Source organism: Miniopterus natalensis, chromosome 9, assembly GCF_054644295.1.
Source record: "Miniopterus natalensis isolate mMinNat1 chromosome 9, mMinNat1.hap1, whole genome shotgun sequence".
Classification (NCBI taxonomy): Eukaryota; Metazoa; Chordata; class Mammalia; order Chiroptera; family Miniopteridae; genus Miniopterus; species Miniopterus natalensis.
Window position 1 is genome coordinate 21,104,197 of NC_142089.1, and position 17,509 is coordinate 21,121,705.

Below are 17,509 nucleotides of genomic sequence, written 5' to 3' on the forward strand. Positions count from 1 at the left end.
GCCGGTCTTTTGTTTACTCCTGATCATAAAAACACAGGCACACAAAATATTTTATTCTTTCCTCTTAACTCTACTGCAAGAGAAACAGCACGTGCATGACAGTAAATGGCCCTGGCGCAGGGGACACGCTGCAGGGTGAGGCGGGACCTGTGGCATGTGAGGATGTGGGAAAAGAAGCTGGAAATCCAAAATTTTATATAAAACATCCCAATTTTTGAGTGTTGGCTAACTTACCTTAAAAAAAACTAATTCAACTTAAAATTAAATTAATGTGGGGGGCAAGCAACAGAGCCTAGAAACAGAGTTCAGAAAGAGAATTCCCTGAATTTTGGGCTAAGGAGTTTGTTTTCAAGAGAGTCAATAGGTTTTGCTGCTGTTGTTGTTTTAATAACAAAATAAAACAGCCTGAGGCAAATGCAACAGGTCCATAAGCTTCAATGTTGTGAGCTCTGGGGGCATGAGGAAACCCAGCGGGAAAGAAAATTATTTTTGCACCAATGAGAAGTGCTCTGAAAAGGAAGTGAGAGAAAGGCTCCAGGGAGGCTTGGGAAGGTCGTGACCAACTGCCTGGTGCATCAGAGGAGGCTTCCTGCAGGAGGTGAGGACATGCAATAGGACATGATGTATGAGAAAGGAGAAATACAGCGGGAGGCAAAGAGGAGAGGGTATTCCAGGCGGGACGCACAGAACGCAAAAGCATGGGAGTCCAAAACAGCTCTGCCTGCCTGGAGTTGATCATGGTTACGGATTAAAGTGGTTTATGCAGGCTACTGGCCAGGTGGGGCCGAGGAAGGGGTCTCCCAGTGGCTGAGGACTGGGTGGAGCCAACCCAATGTGAAGTCCTGAAGGAGTGGGGTCTTGTTAACACCCCAGAAGAGCAGGCATTGGGATTGTCCCTGCATTCCCTGCTGCTGTCATGAAAGGGCACCCACCAGGGAGGCCAGAGAATCCAGGTGCCCCGGCTAGAGGAATAGGGGACAGGCAAGGAGCAAGAGAAAGGCGAGGGAGTGTCAGGCTTCTGTAGAGGGCCCCGGACAAGGAGTCAGGACATGCGGTCTCTAACAAATCTTGCATTTTGTCCCTACATCTCCTTGTCCTTTCTCACCTGAACTACTTAAACAGCTTCCTGCTGGCCCCCCAGCTTCCACTTGTACCCCCTGTAGTCACATCCCACAGCCACCAGGACAACTTTTCATAGATACACATCTGGCTATGTTGCTCCCTTCATGTAATCCTCAATGGCTCCCTAATGCCCTTAAGATAAAGTCGAGCCTCCTTACCTTGGCTTATATAACCTTCTTTGAGGCCCACTACTCAGGCCTTATTTTTACACATCCCTTTCTGTTCACTCCATTCACACTGGACTTCCTTGAGTTTTTTAAACAGGAATTTAAAACATGACATTGTTGATGTTTGACCATGCTTGACCTACAAAGCTGGTAGTCTATGTGGTTCAGCTTACCACAGCTATCTCACCCTCAGGCATTTGCCCCTGCTATTCCCTCTACTGAGAACACATCCCTCCCTCCTCCCAACTGCTTTCACCTAACTATCCCTCAGGTCTCAGCCCAAACGTCGCTTCCTCAGGGGAGCCTTTCCTGATGTCCCCTGGCAGCCTGCACTTCCATTCTGTATCTCGCTTTGAACTTCTAATGACTCTCTGATGTCTGTCTTTCCTGCCAGATAGCAAGCTCCATGAGGGCAAGAACCATGTCCATCACGCTCACCCTTGTAGTCCCAGCACCTGGCACAGGGCTGGCATATAGTAGGTGCTCAGTAAAGTCTTGCTGAGTAAACAACTGCCTGTGGGAATGAGTGGATGTAGCTCCACCTTGACCAGCTGTATGACCTTGAACCATCTACCTTCTTTAGACATCAGTTTCTACATCTGCAAAAAAGGTAACCATATATCAGAGAGATGTGAAAATTAAGTGAAATCAGGCATGCCAGCATATTTGGCATTATACTGCTCAAAATGCTGACATCAGGATCCTCTCTGGACTTGGCTGCAGCCCCCAGTCTCCTTCCTGACCCATGGGCACTGCCAAGGGATGAGACGTGCAGGGAAGAGCCTGGTAAGAGTCTCCTTGTAACCGCCACACTGAGCTCAGCCTTCCTGGAGTTTGTATAATATGGTGCAGGCAAAGCCCAGGCCTTTCAGGGAAATCAGGAAGCCTGGATTTTTATAGCATCTCTAGCTGCACGGCTGGAGATACCTCAAATACCACAGTGCAAGCAAACCAGAGCCCCTCAGTAACATCCCTAGTCAATCTGTTCTTGAATATCTCCTGTAACAGGAAGCTCACTACTCTCCAAGGTATCTTATTTTATCTTCAAATAACACTGAACGTGAGAGAGCTTGTGTTGAACTAAATTCTACCTTCTTGGGCCATTGCCCACTGGCCCCAATTCTCTTTACTGGGACCCCTGCAACCAGGTTTGCTCCCTCTTCGACGCTGCAGCCCTCAGAGCGTTAGAGATGACCACTCTCGCCTTCATGACTCCCAGCTCTGGTTGCTGTGCATCCTCTCTGGCACATTCTCTCCATAGCTGTAGGATGGGGACAGCACAGGCCGCGATTTATTTCTCTCTGGGTGGGGCTGAGGCTGATAAGGAGGCAACATTAGCATTTTTGCTCAAAGAGTGAGGCTGCAGGAGCCCAGACCTTCCTTACTATGGGCCTTAGATCTGGGACTGGAATCGAAGTAGCTCACAGAAAAAGCCACCTTCCGCTGGGTGAGTGAGGCTCGAAGGCAGCCTGCCCTCCCCGGCCTCTGGGAGAGATTGATGCCTGCACTGACTAATCACTCCAATGTATTAGGTAGATAAAGAAATTGATTATTCCATAAATCATTGTCTCCACGGAAAAAAGTCCCAATTTTTTAAAAAAGAAAATATTATAAATCTGTCCAAGGTCTTGTGAGCAAAATTGTAGCCATTTCAGTTTAATTGTCTGAGAGCTTCTTTGCTACAGCCCCAGAAAGAAAAGTCCCTGAAGCTACTGGCTTCCAATCGAAATGTTCCCTCCCGAACTCCGCAAACAGCCGTGTCAGGTCACGGACAAGGCAGATTCACGCTACAGCAGGAAGAATCTGGATCAGCCAGAAAGAAGAACTTTCTCACCCAGGAGACAGATTCGTATCCTCCAGAGACTTCACCGTTGGATACTAACCCCTGCCCCTACCTTCCCCCTTCCTCCGTACACACGCACCCACTCTGTCTAGAAATGTTAGGGTCCAGTTCTGCCAGGGGACAGAGAACTGGCCAAACGAAGGCTGAGTGGGGCTTGAGGATGGCGTGTGACAGGTCAGGAGAGAAAGGCTTCTCAGGACAGTATCAGTGACGGAACGATTGCAGAGGGGCAAGGACTGAAGGGTGAGAGGGAAGAGCTGGGGTTCTGCCGGGTGATTTTTAGCTCGTCTCTTCTCTCTGGGCCTCAGGACTGCTCCCCAGCACACAGGGGGACGAGGGAGATCCAAATGCAGGGCTCTGGGCTGAACCGTATGCCCCTAAATGTTTGAGGAACCACAACTATCCCTGCAGGACACCTACTTGGAGCCACCATGAGGCCATTCAGATGCCAGCAGGTCCAGGAACACTGCTCCATCCCACCCACCCCCGCCCCAGGCCCCCACAGCCCCCTGCTCTGCGTACTCTGCAGTGCACAGAGTGGATGCTCCAAAAATGTTCAGTGAATCCATGAGTCAGCCCAGAGTCCACGTGAAAAAGACAGGAAACAAACAATTACAAACAGCATAAAAATAGCCACATTTCCTAAGCAGATTGCTCTGATTCTGTGAATCTAAGCAGGAGCAGCAAAAACCCCAGTCCCCTCCAACTGAGCTGTCTTAAGTCAGGGCCCCCAGAGAACCCTACTTAGTGGCCCCACTTCCTCCCTGCCCATTCCAGGTCTTTCTAGCTGCTGTATGACTTCAAGGTGCCATCTTGCCTCCTAAATCCTTGAAGCCCACTCACCTAAACCTCACTCCTTGTTAAGAGGCAGAAGCCAATTCCTCTGACTCTCATCATCCTAAGACTCTTGGCCTCCTATGCCCTTTGGCTTCTGTTCCAGACGTTTCAGCCAACTCTCAGTACCCCAGTGATGGGCAAAAGCTCCCCTCTTCTCTGAGGCATGCTGAGGTCACTTTTCTGTCTGGGAGAGACCTTTGTCAATGCCCAGTCCAATCACAAGGCTTCTCAGACACATCCAGGTGGTGCGGCACCTGGTACTGCTGGGTTCTTTGGGGAATGCCCCAAAGCTGTGACACATTTAATTCCCATTACCTGAACAAAAAGTAATTTTATTTACTAGCAGGAAATACAGCTCTCTTACAGGTATGCAGGGCCCCGCAACTCAAGAAATAATACCACACAAAATACTTTTAAGAAATCACATTTAGCAGGATAAAACAGATAACGCAAGCCTACTTACCAAATGCAACGTGAAAGATGATGCTGACAAGCTGAGCAAAGGCGCTTGGTATCGGGTGTGATATTTGACAATGGAATATTCACTCGCTTGTCATCTGCTACTGCTCCCTAGCAGACAAGCCGTACAAGGCACAAAAGGTTTAAGAGCAATTTATGGGGTGTGAGGGGAGGGGGGAGGAGAAAATTCTATCCATTCACTTCATTTTCTTTTTCTGTGAGAGAGTCAATTCAAATGACCACAAATGACAGTTCTTCCTGGCCTACTGTGTGCCTGCTAAACACCTCTGTCCGGTTTATGAACATGAGGCCTAGAGGAAGAGCATTTAACGACAATCACATCACCCTAGCTAGGAAGGTCAGCCTGCAGGCAACGCCCCGAGGGCCTGGCTGCTCTCCGTGGGACCGAACTCAGGGGTCAGGGGTGAACTTAAATTTCCCTGCCTCTCGCCGAACCATACAGGGCGTCGCATCATCCATGAGCTTTTATAAACACATGTGAGTCTGATTTGTATTTCTCCCTCAATGTGAAAAAAGGTTTTATAGGTCTGTTTTGCCACCATGGAAAAATCTAGTCTTATCTTTCCTAAGACTGCAAATTTAAATATTGGAAAGTGTGTGTGTGTGTGTGTGTGTGTGTGTGTGTGTGTGTGTGATAGAGAAGTGGATGGGATTTTCTTAATAGACTGGGGGTCAGAGACTCGTTTTCATCTGATTTTTCCCATGGCTCATCAAGGTTGTGTGGCTCTAGTCATTTCCCCTTTTCAAGCCTCCATACCCCAATCTGTGATAGAAAAGAGTGGGGACAGGTAATGTATTGCTGTAGCTCCAACATTTGCAGTGCCTCCACCTGTGTTCTTCCATGGGCTTGGAGACTGTCAAACAGGGTGGCCTTGCCTGGCCTCCTCCAGCACAGAAAGATTTTCTGGATCCAGAGAGAGACATAGGCTCCGCTTCTCTTGCAAAAAGCCAGGGATTCAATCTCTGCTCAACTCTCCCCCAGCCCTCAGTCCCCATGGAACAGCCATAATTCAGCTAAACCTGCGAGTTCACCCATATTTTATTTACTGATTCGATGTTACGAGACAAGTAAAATAGACGGCTGTCACCTCTATTAAACTGGGCAGGAAAAATGGCCATATAGGCAACAGGCTCTTTCTGCTCATAATGTGTCATCTGTTTCCTTGGAGAGGAAAGCAAGAAAGGGGAGGGCCCGGCCTCAGGGGAGATCCCAGATCTGTCACGTTCAGGAGGCTCCACTGCAAACCTGTCCCGCCCTCACTCTCAGCCCAGATCACAGATCAGCCCAGTCAGTCAGGAACTGGGACCATCACTGAAGTCCTCAGTTTCCCCACTGATCTGAAGGAAAGTCACTGTATTCACTCACCAGGCTTGGGATAAAGAATGGCTACTGAGCCCCAATTTTGGAAGCCTGTGCTAGAGGAAGCAAACCTCCGCTCGGTCGACTTTTACAAGGACACAAATGCACACATGTGCACACATCACACTCCCCAGGATCCAGGGCGGATGATGGGTATGTTCCCAGGGCTAAATGGCCCAGGCTGACTGTCCTTACAGCCCGAATCTCCATGTTAACTGTCAACCTCACTTCCCATAAAGCTGTCATGTAGACCTATTGTCTACACATCCTATCAGGATCCAGTGATACGGCGAAGACGAGAAGAGAGGAGGCCTGTCCCATGGCTGGTGGCAGCTCAGTGATATGGCTGTAGTCTGCCAGGCAGCTGTCCTGAGTAACCAGCCTATTAAGGAGGGAAAGGCCGTCGTTCCCTTCCTTGGTTCAGCTCCCAGACCAAGCCGTGGGGATGCTGAGGGACAAGTGGGAAGGAGGGAGGGGTGAGGCCAGAAAAGGCAGGCGGAGCATGGTCTTTTCTTTTCTCTTTTTTTAAGTAGACAGCTTGTGTCTCTCTCAAGAGGAGAATCATGAGATAAACCAGACAGTAGATGTAAAGACCAAGCCTAGGCCTCAGAAAGAAGAACCTACTGCCCTAAACACTCCAGCTATCCCCAATAGTCTACATGGAAAAGGTCTTAGCATAGAAGGTGCTGAATTGATGTATCAGAAGAACACCAGGGACACCATTAGGGCACAGACTTCATCCAAGATGCTAGCACTGTCTTCCATGAAATCCTGTTGATAACATGGAAAACATGTTGAGCTGAATGACAGTGTAGTTAGATTGTCTTATATTCAAATATAAGAAATCAGTGCATTCATTTATCCAACAAATAGTCATTAATGACCTACTCTGTGCCATGCACAGTGCTAGATGCATTGGCCAAGTGGTGATTAAGTCAGCCGTGGCCGTGCTTGTACAGTGCGTATATCTAAGGTAACGAAGAGTCACAGTATAGTAGGAGCTATGACAAGGGAAGTTCAGGGCACTGTGGAGGTGGGAGTCAAGAAAGGCTTCTTGGAGGAAAAGACATGTTTGCTGAGACCTGAGGGATAAGGCATGTTTGCTGAGGCTCTGGCACAGAGTGTGAGGGAAGGCAGAGTACCTCCTGGGGACTCGGACGTTCAGTACAGTGGAGCTGAGAGGTTGTGTGAGGCAAAGAAGAGCAGAGCGTGAGTCTGGAGATGCCAACCATGGTGGGTCATAAAGGTCCTGAGAGCATGAGGAAGCCAGTGGGATTTCAAAGCTGGTTAAAGCGTAAGGTAATAGATGCAAGACCATTGAAGAAAGCCAACAGGCTCTGACATTGGTCGTTCCTGCCTAATGTATTGATGGCAGACACAGCTGAAGTGAGGGGAGGTATGTTCATCCCAGGCTCAGATGGCACGAAGCATAACACAACAGAAAGGGAGCCATAGAAGCTTCACTGTCTAGAGCAGTGGTTCCCAACCCCAACCATATTGCAGGCCAATAACCACCCAACCTCGGAGGGAGGCCAGGGAGGAAGAAGAGGGTGACATTCATGCCTTCCTCCCAAGGATGGAGCAATGGGAACAGGCTTTGGTGCTCCAGAAACAAAGAAAAGAATAACTGCCCGAGGGTTCAATAAAAAGATTTACTAGGGATAAATGACAGGTCCTGCCTTTAGGCTCAAAAGATCAACTGCCAAAGAGAGGATGAGAGAAGTTATAGATCAGCAGCGATGCCTGTGGAAAAGACCTCGTGATCTCCTGAGACCACCAGCTCAGCATTCAACAGAGTGAAATGGCGGCTGAAAGGCTAAAACAATCTGGGGTTGTATCACTAGACACCAAAGCTGAGATCTGAGGAGGTGATCAGCTTTACTGGTTTCAGTACATAAGCAGTACTATGATTAGCTCTCGACACCACGCCAGGAGAATCGGGCATCTTTAATCCGAAGAAATGCCTTTACATTCCTGTAGGACTGCACTGTGGGGCAGAGAGCAAATCCGAACCAGAATCAGTGGGCCTGGCAATCATAATTGTAAGAGTAATGGGTAACATTTATTGAGTGCTTACGTGGCTGTGATCTAAACACTTTACAAGCATGAACTCATTTAATCCTTACAAAAACCCCGTTGAGGCAGGTCCTATTCTTATTACTATTATTTTGCAAATTAAATAATTTGCCCAAGATCACACATGTGGCAAGCGATGGAGGCAGCTTTCAAACTCACGCTGTTGGATTCCAGAGCCTGTGAGCTTATCCACAACGCCAGATTGCTAAAAACGTACTGAGAGCTCCCTTTGTTCCAAGTATGTTAATTCTCACAATGATCCCATGAGGTGAAATCTATTATCATCCCCATTTTACAGATGAGGAAACCAAGGCTTTCAGAAGTTAAGTGACCTACCCAAAGTGACAGAGCCTGGAGGAGGAAATAGGAGTGTAAAGTCAGACAGATGGATTTCAGACCCTACATTTTCAATGTCCAAGTTATATTATCTTCCCTGGAACTGCAGGGAGACAAGTTTGAGGGGGGAAATTTGCAGCAAAGATAGGAGGAAGCCCAAACATATGCAATCAGGAAAAAAGCAAGGTCAAAAGGAGGTGCTGCGTGGCTCAGCGGTTAAGCGTTGACCTAGGATCCAGGAGATCAGGGTTCGATTCCCGATCAGGGCACATGCCCGGGTTGTGGGCTGCAGCCGATCAATGACTCTCTCATCATGGATGTTTCTGTCTCTCTCTCTCTCCTTTCCTCTCTCTGAAATCAATAAAGATATGTTTAAAAAAAAAAAAAAAAAAGGAGGTGCTTCCTGTTACAGGCAGTATTCAATCAGCGATGAGATGCGCACCTACTAAGAGCGTTCTCCTGTGACTCGGGACAGCGGTTCTCAAACCATGGTCCTCAGGTGAACAGCATCAGCAGTATCTGGGGACCTGTTAAAATACAAATTCTCAGGCCTCGCCCTGGACCCACCAAATCAGAAGCTGTGAGGGTGAGGCCCAGCGATCTGTATTTTCCTGGCTGCTTCAAGTGATTCTCATGCATGCTAATGTGTGGGAACCAGAGGCCTGGAATGACCCCTGGGGTTCTTTTCAGCCTGGATTCTGTGATTCTTCACCATAGCCTGGAAATGTGATGCCTGGAGCCCTGGGAAGTGGGTGGTGGCTGCGGGCTCCTGCTTTTCCGCCCAATTGGGCAGGCTTTTCTGAATAGCATATTTCAGTTCTGCAAGGCAGATGCAGGAAGGCTTTGCAGAAGTCTCCCTTGTTCCCATCTTTAAAGAGCTCATCCCTGCAGTTGTTCTGAGAAGTCTACAAACCCCCTTCCATAGGCAGCCTGACTGCATCAGCCCCTTTAATAGTGCAAGACTTAATTTTCTCCTATGGCTTGGAACCCTCTTCACACAAACGAGAATCTTAGCTCCTTCTCTCTCTTTCTCCCTCTGCCTTCCTTAACCACCATTCAGCATGGAACCAAAGGATTTGGAGTCGAGGCCGCCACTCCCCCCCGGATCTCACTCCATCTCATTTTCTCCCCTCTGAATGATGACTATGGGGACTCTCTCCTCCCCGGCTTTTGCCGCAGCCTCATTACCTGGTGTCTCCCAGCAAAGCCAGCAGTGTCTGTCCCCTGAGGTCCAGCCTTCAGCCTCAGACCCACCTGCTGCCTGCCCAGGAAGCAAGACTGGACTCCCATCCAAGGACAGATCAGGACTCCCTGGACCAATTCCTCGAGGGCATCCCATAACCAGAATCTTCCGATCTCTGGGCACATGCAAGATGCATTTCGGTGAGCACGCTGCAAATATAGGGAAGAACCAGTGCCCCGTGGCTGCAGGTGTGTAAGAGATAACAGGCCAGGAGGAGTCTGGGAGCCGACAGCCAGGAGCCTCCTGGGAAGGGCACCTCTCTTGCACCCTAGCATGGTGGGTAACTGTCACAGGCTGCTAATTCCACTGCAGGCACATGGGCATGTGGGTAGTGGGCCAATGCCATGTATTGAGCTGTGTGTAGTATTGAGTATGGGGGCTGGCACAAGGCAGCAGGCACATGGGAAGCAGCCAGCCTCAGAGCTCACAGTCTGACAGTGGAGACATGGCTTCCACCCTTGGAGAATCCTTTTCTCCTAACATTTATTAAGCATCAGGCACTGTGCAAAGAGCTGTATATGTTTTATCTCCTTTAATCTTCACACTAACCTGATGAAGGTGATACTATATAAGATTCAACCATATAAAGTTTTTGTAGGTCAAAAACAGCAGAATATGGACTAACCTAATGTTAATTCTACCTTATAGATGAAGAAACAGGGGCTCAGAGGTGAAGTGACTTGCCCAAGGTCGCAAAGCAAGTACATATTAGACTTACACTCAAACTCAGGTCCAGCACATTTCACCAAACCTAAGACACACCATTATGTTTTGAAGTGCCAAGAAAAAAAAATCCTGCAGGTAAACTGGGACATGACATGTGGGATACACTGATTTCAAAGATATGAAAGTGTGTGTCCATCTTAGAATCAATAAAATATATTATTTCATTCCAAAAAATTCATTCTGCCTCTTAGTAGTGATGAGAGAGAGGTGGTCTTAGTACCCTTGGACAACTCCATGACATGACACACTTGCACTAGTGAAAGACCTAGACATCCACAAGCAAAACTACAACCAAGGTGGATAAGCTTAGCAAACATGGTCTAAAGGTCAAAGGAAGCAGGGAGAGGGCCATGGGAAAGTGAACAGGCTGAAACAGGGGGTAGTGTGGACCCTCGAAATTCCAAAGGAAAGACAGCAAGACAAGGTGGGACAGAGTGCTCTGGGCATGGCTGTTACAAAATGTGGCCGGTAGAAAACCAAAGCAAATTCAGATAGACCTGTTGTCCTCAAACCCAGGCCTATCACCCTCAATCCAGTCTCCTCTTTCCCAATCACAACTCAATTAAGATTTTATCTCTGGAGCACAAGAAAATCAGAAGAAAACATGGATTTCATGAGCAAACACAGGTGCTGGTGAAGGCCAGTGAGGCACCTAGGGGCCCAACATTTAAGGAGGTGCTCACTCTCCTGGTTGGTTGTGCAAGTGCAAGGTTGCCACTGGAGAGCCTCCTGACATTCTGCTCCCTGGCTGCCTCACGCACCTCATCCCAGGCCTGGCCCTGCACATATCAGGCTCCTCAAACAGCAAAAGGAGAAAAGCTGATCTCTGGACAGCATTTAAGCTTTCTTGAAAAGACACCACACCTATTCGACTCTATGAGGCTGTCAGTATCCTTCCCATTTTACAGATGGGGAAATTGAGGCCCTAGAAAACAATATGATCCCTCCAATTGTGCCTGTCCCAAATCTGTTACCTCTGTAGGGACTCTGAGCAGTGCAGTTCCCCCCCACTTCTAGAACAGTGCAGTCCCTGGCAGCCACCATGTCCCAGTCTCCCCATGTCCCTTGGGAGAAGGAACCTGGTGGGAAAAAAGGGTTAGGTCTTCCCCATGGGGAAGGGTGGGTTGAGCAGCTCTTGCACCCAGGTCCCCACCCTACCCATACTGTCTGTACAGGACAGCAACGCATATTCCAGGGTCTAGCGTCAGTGGGCCTTACCCTCATATTGTCCGTCGAACTCAATTCCTAGCAAGGCGGGCTCTATTTGGAAGGCTGGAATGTGACATTTGCTTAAAAATAAAATGGCAGTAAAACCTATTAGCCTGGAAAGGATGTTGGAGGGAAGAGGGGACAGGTTTGGGGAGGAAAAAAAGAAGGAATGGAGAACAAAAAGCTAATTCACGGCCACCTTCTCTGGCCAGGTCATCAGCTGATGAACTACGGGGGTGGAGCACTGCACTCAGCACCTGTGAAAATCGCTGTTTTCTACCTTCCAGCTACACAGACAGCTAAAAGCACAGGATCTGGAGTCAGGCTGGCAGAAGGGGAGTTCTTATCCTGCCTCTACCACTCACTGGCTGTGCGATCTTGGACAAGTGACTTCACCAAGGTTAGTCCCCTCATCTGCAAAATGGGAATAATGCCTGCAGGGTGGTGAAGACTAAATAAGATGATGGGGGAAACGCAACAGCTACATTTATTGAGCATGTACTATTCACCCACATTACCAGTCACTGTGTGAAAAGCACCCAGCACAGGACCTAGCAGCGAATAAGTGCTCAGATAAATTGGGGCTGGTGTATTGTTTTTGTTGTAGTTTTATTAGTTTGATACTGCTCCAGACCCCGGTGGGGTCCCAGGCACGGCCAACGTGGCACAGGCACACTGCCCCCTGGTGCTGCTGCTGGGGATCAGCACCTGGGAGAAGAGCTATTCAAGCCGACAAGCTCACACAAGGCCCCCATATGCATCAATCAGGCCCTCGGCCCATCTACCCGGCCAGAGCTCCAGCCAAGCCAGGGCCTGCTGGGTGCTGGCCCCAGAGGAAGAGCCCTGATCCTGGAGCTTCAAGTCCTCTCTGTTGCCAGGCAGGGCCTGGGAAGCTCCGGGCTCCTCTCTGCTGCTGCCCAGCCAAGTGTAGCAGCGGCTTTCTCTGCTCCCTCTAGAGGGTCCTGCGCAAGCAAAGTGGGGCTCAGGCTAAAATGGGGGGAGGCAGAGGCAAGAGCAGCTGTTTGTTACAGGGTGGAGGAGGCTTGGCCTCAGTTGTTGAGCACAACCAGGTCTCCCCCTAAAAGAGCACCCCAAGCAGCCCTGCAGCCTCTTCTGCATACAGCCTTGCACCTCTCCCAAGAGGAGAGGTTTTTCTAGTGCCCACATAGAGCACCCGTGCCTCCTCCCCCACCAAGTGGACTCTGTTACCTGGGGGTGGGGACAGAGAGTACTCTTGGGAACGCAGTGAGTCAGTGAGGCTCATAAGATAGGCCCCACAAAGGATCCTAGAAGCAGCTAAGCAGCCTTGCTTTCCTTAAGGGGTAGGGGATGAAGAGTGGCCCTTGAAAAGTCCTTTTCAAATAGCACAGCAGGGTTGGACTTCTGAAATCAGCTGTTGTGCCAGAGGCAGGGGGATGCAAGTGACCTTGGAAGGGCCTAATGGGGACACGGTGCCTGGCTTACCCTGCATAAACCACTTTGAAAAACCCAGATCATCCTGACGTCAAGACCGTTTAGCGCAGTGCAAGGCAGGCATCAGGAAGAAATGAAACTCCAGCCCGGGAAGGAGGGAAACCCGGGCTGACAGGAGCAGCTGGGCTAGAAAGTGGAGGCAGAAATTCCTCAAGTTAATGCTTTCTAAGGCCCCTTGGGCCACTCCCAGGTCTTGTCTGAAGCTATTTATTTCCAGGGGGGAAAATCCTATTGATCTTCATTCAGCTCCTGTCTGCTCCTACAAGGCGGTGATGTTTTAGCGCATCACCAGTCACCGAGAGAAATTTCTCATTGTTTTACACGCAGCAGCTCCCAAACTCAAGAGACAAACACTCAGGACCCTTTCGGGTGAACTCATGGGAGGAGATGCAGAGGGGGTTGGTTCAGGAACTCTGGGGGAGGGGACCTCATTTCCCTCGGACAGACTGCAGTTGCTGGCTGGGGCCCCAGCCTAGGATCGGGGGCCTCATAGCTCCGATCTACTTTGTCTGTGGATGCTCAGAGCGTCGGGAGCTGAGCCAGCCCTTCCCTCCCTGCCCCCCACCCCCGCCCATACACACAAACACGCACACACACCTGCTTTATGTCTCTGCAGTCATTTGGCTCTGAACCTCACCCCTGGCTGGCTAGAGATCACCACCATCCATTCGAGCTCCCCAGCTGCTGCCACCACTGTCTGGTTCCCTTTTTAAATTCCAGGCTGGCCCTCGATCCTACAGTATGTATGTAACATGTGGGAGGGTCATGAAACACAACGAATCTAACCATGGATCGACACAACAGATTTATAATGGTGCTGACAGTCCCCGCCAGCCTGCACGAAAGGGAACTTGGAAGCCACAGAATAGCCCAAACCATCACAGCCACCCCAACAGTTTACCGATAGGGAAACAGGCTCAGGTTGGGGGGGAGAGCAAGATTTCAACTAGGTGGCCCAGTAAACTGGTGGAAGATAGAGCAGAAAACCCAGGCCTCCTGGCTCCCAGCCCAAGGCCCCTCCACTTCAGGTTCTGAGTCATGTAACTAGGAAATCCAGGTCCCCGCATGAGGTCACCGAAGCCCATTTGGCTGAGAAGGCCCATGCATTAAACTGCTTTCATGAGTTAGACCAGGATCCATCTGAACAATAATAGCGATGATAATAATAATAATGAAATACCGAACAATATGCCTTGAAAACCTTCAATGAGCAACACCTGGTAATCACACGCAAAATACATCTTCCACATATTCATATAAAAGAATCAATGATCATTTTTCCCCTGCAGACTACAATCCAATTACTCTCTCTCCCTCACTCTCCTTTGTTACTTGCAAACCATCCAAGCAATCAATGCCTTGACCTCTCCCTCTGATAGACACAATTACAAAAAGACAGAGCAATGCAATTCATCTATTCAAGACGGATTGTTTGAACACTCTGTCACACTGCTGAGCTATCCATCTCCTTGTCTAAGAGGAAATTTCAGCCCCCAAAAGAGGCACAAAGAGAGGGGGCGGTGCGCTGCTCCCCAGCCCACAGAGCCCTTTGCACACCTGCAGGAAAACCCTCTCCCTGGCCGATGCTCGGCAACGCCTGCCTGCTAGAGAAGGATTCCGCTCCAAGCGCAGCCGACTCAGGCACCAGTCTTGGGAACCACAAGCACACAGCACACAACACACTCCGGAGCCCAATTTCTGGGGCCACATTCCCACAGCCCCAGCCAGAGCCCTGAGATCACAGGGGTAGAGAGGAACGAGATAAGGGACATGGCATCGGGCCCAGCCAAGGCGGTAGGTTTGGGTTTCAGCAAGAGAATCTTTCTCTTTCTGTGCCATGTCCACCTCCACTGTAGTTCCCTGACTCCAGCTGAGGCCTGAGCCTGGGCTTAGGAGGATGGAAGTTCAACTCCCCAGGAAGCTCCAGAGAAGCCCAGAGCCTTCCCAGCCTCCGTCCAAGCTGGCGCAGCTCCGGTGGTCACGTCTGGCGTCCGCACAGCACCCCACTCCACAGGCTGAAAATCAAATGGGGCCAGACTCTCGGATATAAATGGTCTGGGCTGACGCGCTAATTAATCCTGGGGCTTAATATGAAGAAGATTCGAAGAGAAGAGGGCTTTGCCATCCTTAATTGCATTATTACAGGGTTGGACCCAAGAAAGGACGGGCAGGCTTGAGGCTTCCCCTCAGGTCAGTGAGGAGTCCCCCAGAGCAAGGCAATTTCACAGTGCAGGGGCAGGTGAGAGTACATCATCCTGCCCCTTCAGCGCATTCTTTTGGGGCTGGCCTCACCTGCTCCTGTCTTCCTGCTCCCCCAAAGACCTCAGTCCCTGCAGCTGGCTGGGAGCATGCCCATCCCACCCCTGCAGAGGAGGAACCAAGGAAAAGGATCCTGCAATGCGTGAGCTGAGCACATAGCACCTTTCCTCCCCCCTTTTCTCCCAAGGGCACCCTACCATGCAGGCCCCCAAAAAACAGAGGGAAGGAAGGGGGGGATAAAGGAAGGGCTGGCCCATTACTAATGGGCTGCCTACCTCTAGAATGGTGACCAAACTGGGCACTGGGGCAGAGAGAGAAGATATTTTTGGCTTGCCAGGAACACCCTGGATTGCAAAGGGTTAAGCCTGACCATGAGGGCTATCCTGAGTCCAGTTACCGGACTCCTCTGCCTCCCCGTGTGCACCTGCCAGGATCCTGGGTATGGCATGAAAGACCCCAGCCTGGGAAGAGCTAAGGACTGTACAGCTATCACCATCCAGACGTCGAGTTCAAGAGGGTCTGGGGTCCAGGAGAGAGCTACGGAGGAGACAGCTTCCCAGGATCTCACCGCCTCCTGGGAAAAACCTCAAGTACCAAACCAAATCCGACACTGGTTCCCTGCACCCTCTGGCAGCCCAGGGGCCGCACCTAGAGAAGTGCCACAAGGGAGGAAGGTAGCTCTGGCTCCACAGAGCTCTGCCCGCCTTGTGCCAGGCTCTGGTAACGCCTGTCGAACCCAGGTCTCCGGCCTGGCGGCGGGTGCAGGGCCTGCGTAACGGAGGATCCCGAGCGGCCAAGCCCTGCCCAGCCGCGGAGGTCCTGCCGCCGGACACTCAGCCCCCCGCCCCCCGCCGCACAGCCCAGAGCGCTGCCCACAGGGCGCTTGGGGGCGGCCACAACAAAGTTAAAGCCCGCGTGAGAGTCCCCGGCGAGAAGCAATGCGGGGACGCAAGAGCCCCGGAAAGCTGCGCGCAGCCCGCCAGCACCGCCAGCTGCGGAGGGATTTCCGCTAACTTTAAAAACCACTCGCGTCCCTCTCGCCGCTTCCCCCGGCTGCGCAGGGCGCGCTCGATCGCTCCCTTCCCCCACCCGGGCCGCCCCAGGCAGGAGAGGCCTCCGCCATGAGGCGAGGCTGGAGCCACCCACGGGGCTGCCGCTCCTCTGCCCCACGCCACGGGGCTGACTGCGGGCCACCGCGGCCAGGGGCGGGCACCGAGCGAGGCGACTGGCTGGCCCCACATGCGAAGCCGCGTCCTGCGTACCTGCCGCGGCCGCTAGAGCCACGTCCTAGGTGGGGCGAGGGGCCCACGGGGAGGGAGCGAGGAGGGAAGAGAAGTTGGCGCTTTCCCCAGGGTTCCCGCTCCGCGGAGAAGCCGGGTCCCAGAACTCGGTCTGCTGCCGGTCACGCTGGCAGTCGCCGGGAAACGCGCCCGCTACTCGGGTTGGGGCCGGAACGCTCCGTTACACTCCGCTAGGTCTGGCTTCCCAGGAGCGCGCCAAGGGCCCCTCGCCCTCGCCCGCCGCGGCCCCGCTTGCCTCCTCCCCAATAAGTAAGGCCTGTGACCCCGGCTTTGGAACTTTGTCCTCACCAGAAAGAGCTCCTGCTGGTCGCTCGGCCCGACAGCCCGGAAAGGTTGGGAAAAACCTCTTGGGATCGCGTCCAGAGGCCCCCATTCCCACCCCTGCTCAGGCGCGCCGAGACCCCCGGCTCCGGGGAGCTCTTACCGATCCGGATGACGTGGGGCATCCCGCGCGAGTCCGGGATCCAGAAGGCGCACACGAGGAGCCCGGCCCAGTATTCCCAAACCAGTCTCCGGAGGCGCCGCCAGGGAGCGGTCATCGTTGGGCGCCGCCGAGCGTGCCCGGGGCGCGGCCGTGGCGGGCTCCCTGGGGCGGCAGCTCTAGGCGCGGGCTCGCAGCAGCCCCCGAGGCGCCGCCTGGCCCAGCTGCCCGGCTCCCGAGCGCCGCTGCGAGTGGGGGGCGCCCCGCGGCGCCGCGCACATCTTACTGGGGGGCCGCCCAGCCGGCGCCCGCCCCGCCCGGATGCCGCCCACGGGCCGCCCGCTCGCCGGGCTCCCGTGCTCCGCCCGAGCTCCGCCCGGACTCGGCTCTTGCTCGCGTCGGCTCGGCTCCCGCGCGGGCTCCCACCTGCCCAGGCTGCCGGGCGCTGGCGGGCGGGCTGCACGCGTCTCCGGCCGCTCCTCCTCCAGCCGCCGCCGATGCTATCGCCCGGGCTCTCACAAAGCCCCGGAGTGGAGTTGCACGCGCGCACACACTCCCTCCCAGCCCCCTCCCCCGCGCCCTGCCTCCCGCCTCCCGCGCCACCCGCCGCCCGCGCTCCCTCCGCGCGCTCCCCCGCGCACACACACTTCACACTC

General features: G+C 52.3%; 1 protein-coding gene across 1 annotated transcript in view; it reads right to left on the reverse strand.

Moving 5' to 3' along the window:
* Positions 1-16,971, reverse strand: part of GRIK3 (glutamate ionotropic receptor kainate type subunit 3) — a 186,049-nt gene extending 169,078 nt beyond the window's left edge. Inside the window, exon 1 of the mRNA XM_016219946.2 lies at positions 16,857-16,971. Coding sequence (XP_016075432.1) covers positions 16,857-16,971 — 115 coding nt within the window. The remainder of the gene's footprint in view (positions 1-16,856) is intronic.
* Between the last annotated feature and the right edge of the window lie 538 nt (positions 16,972-17,509).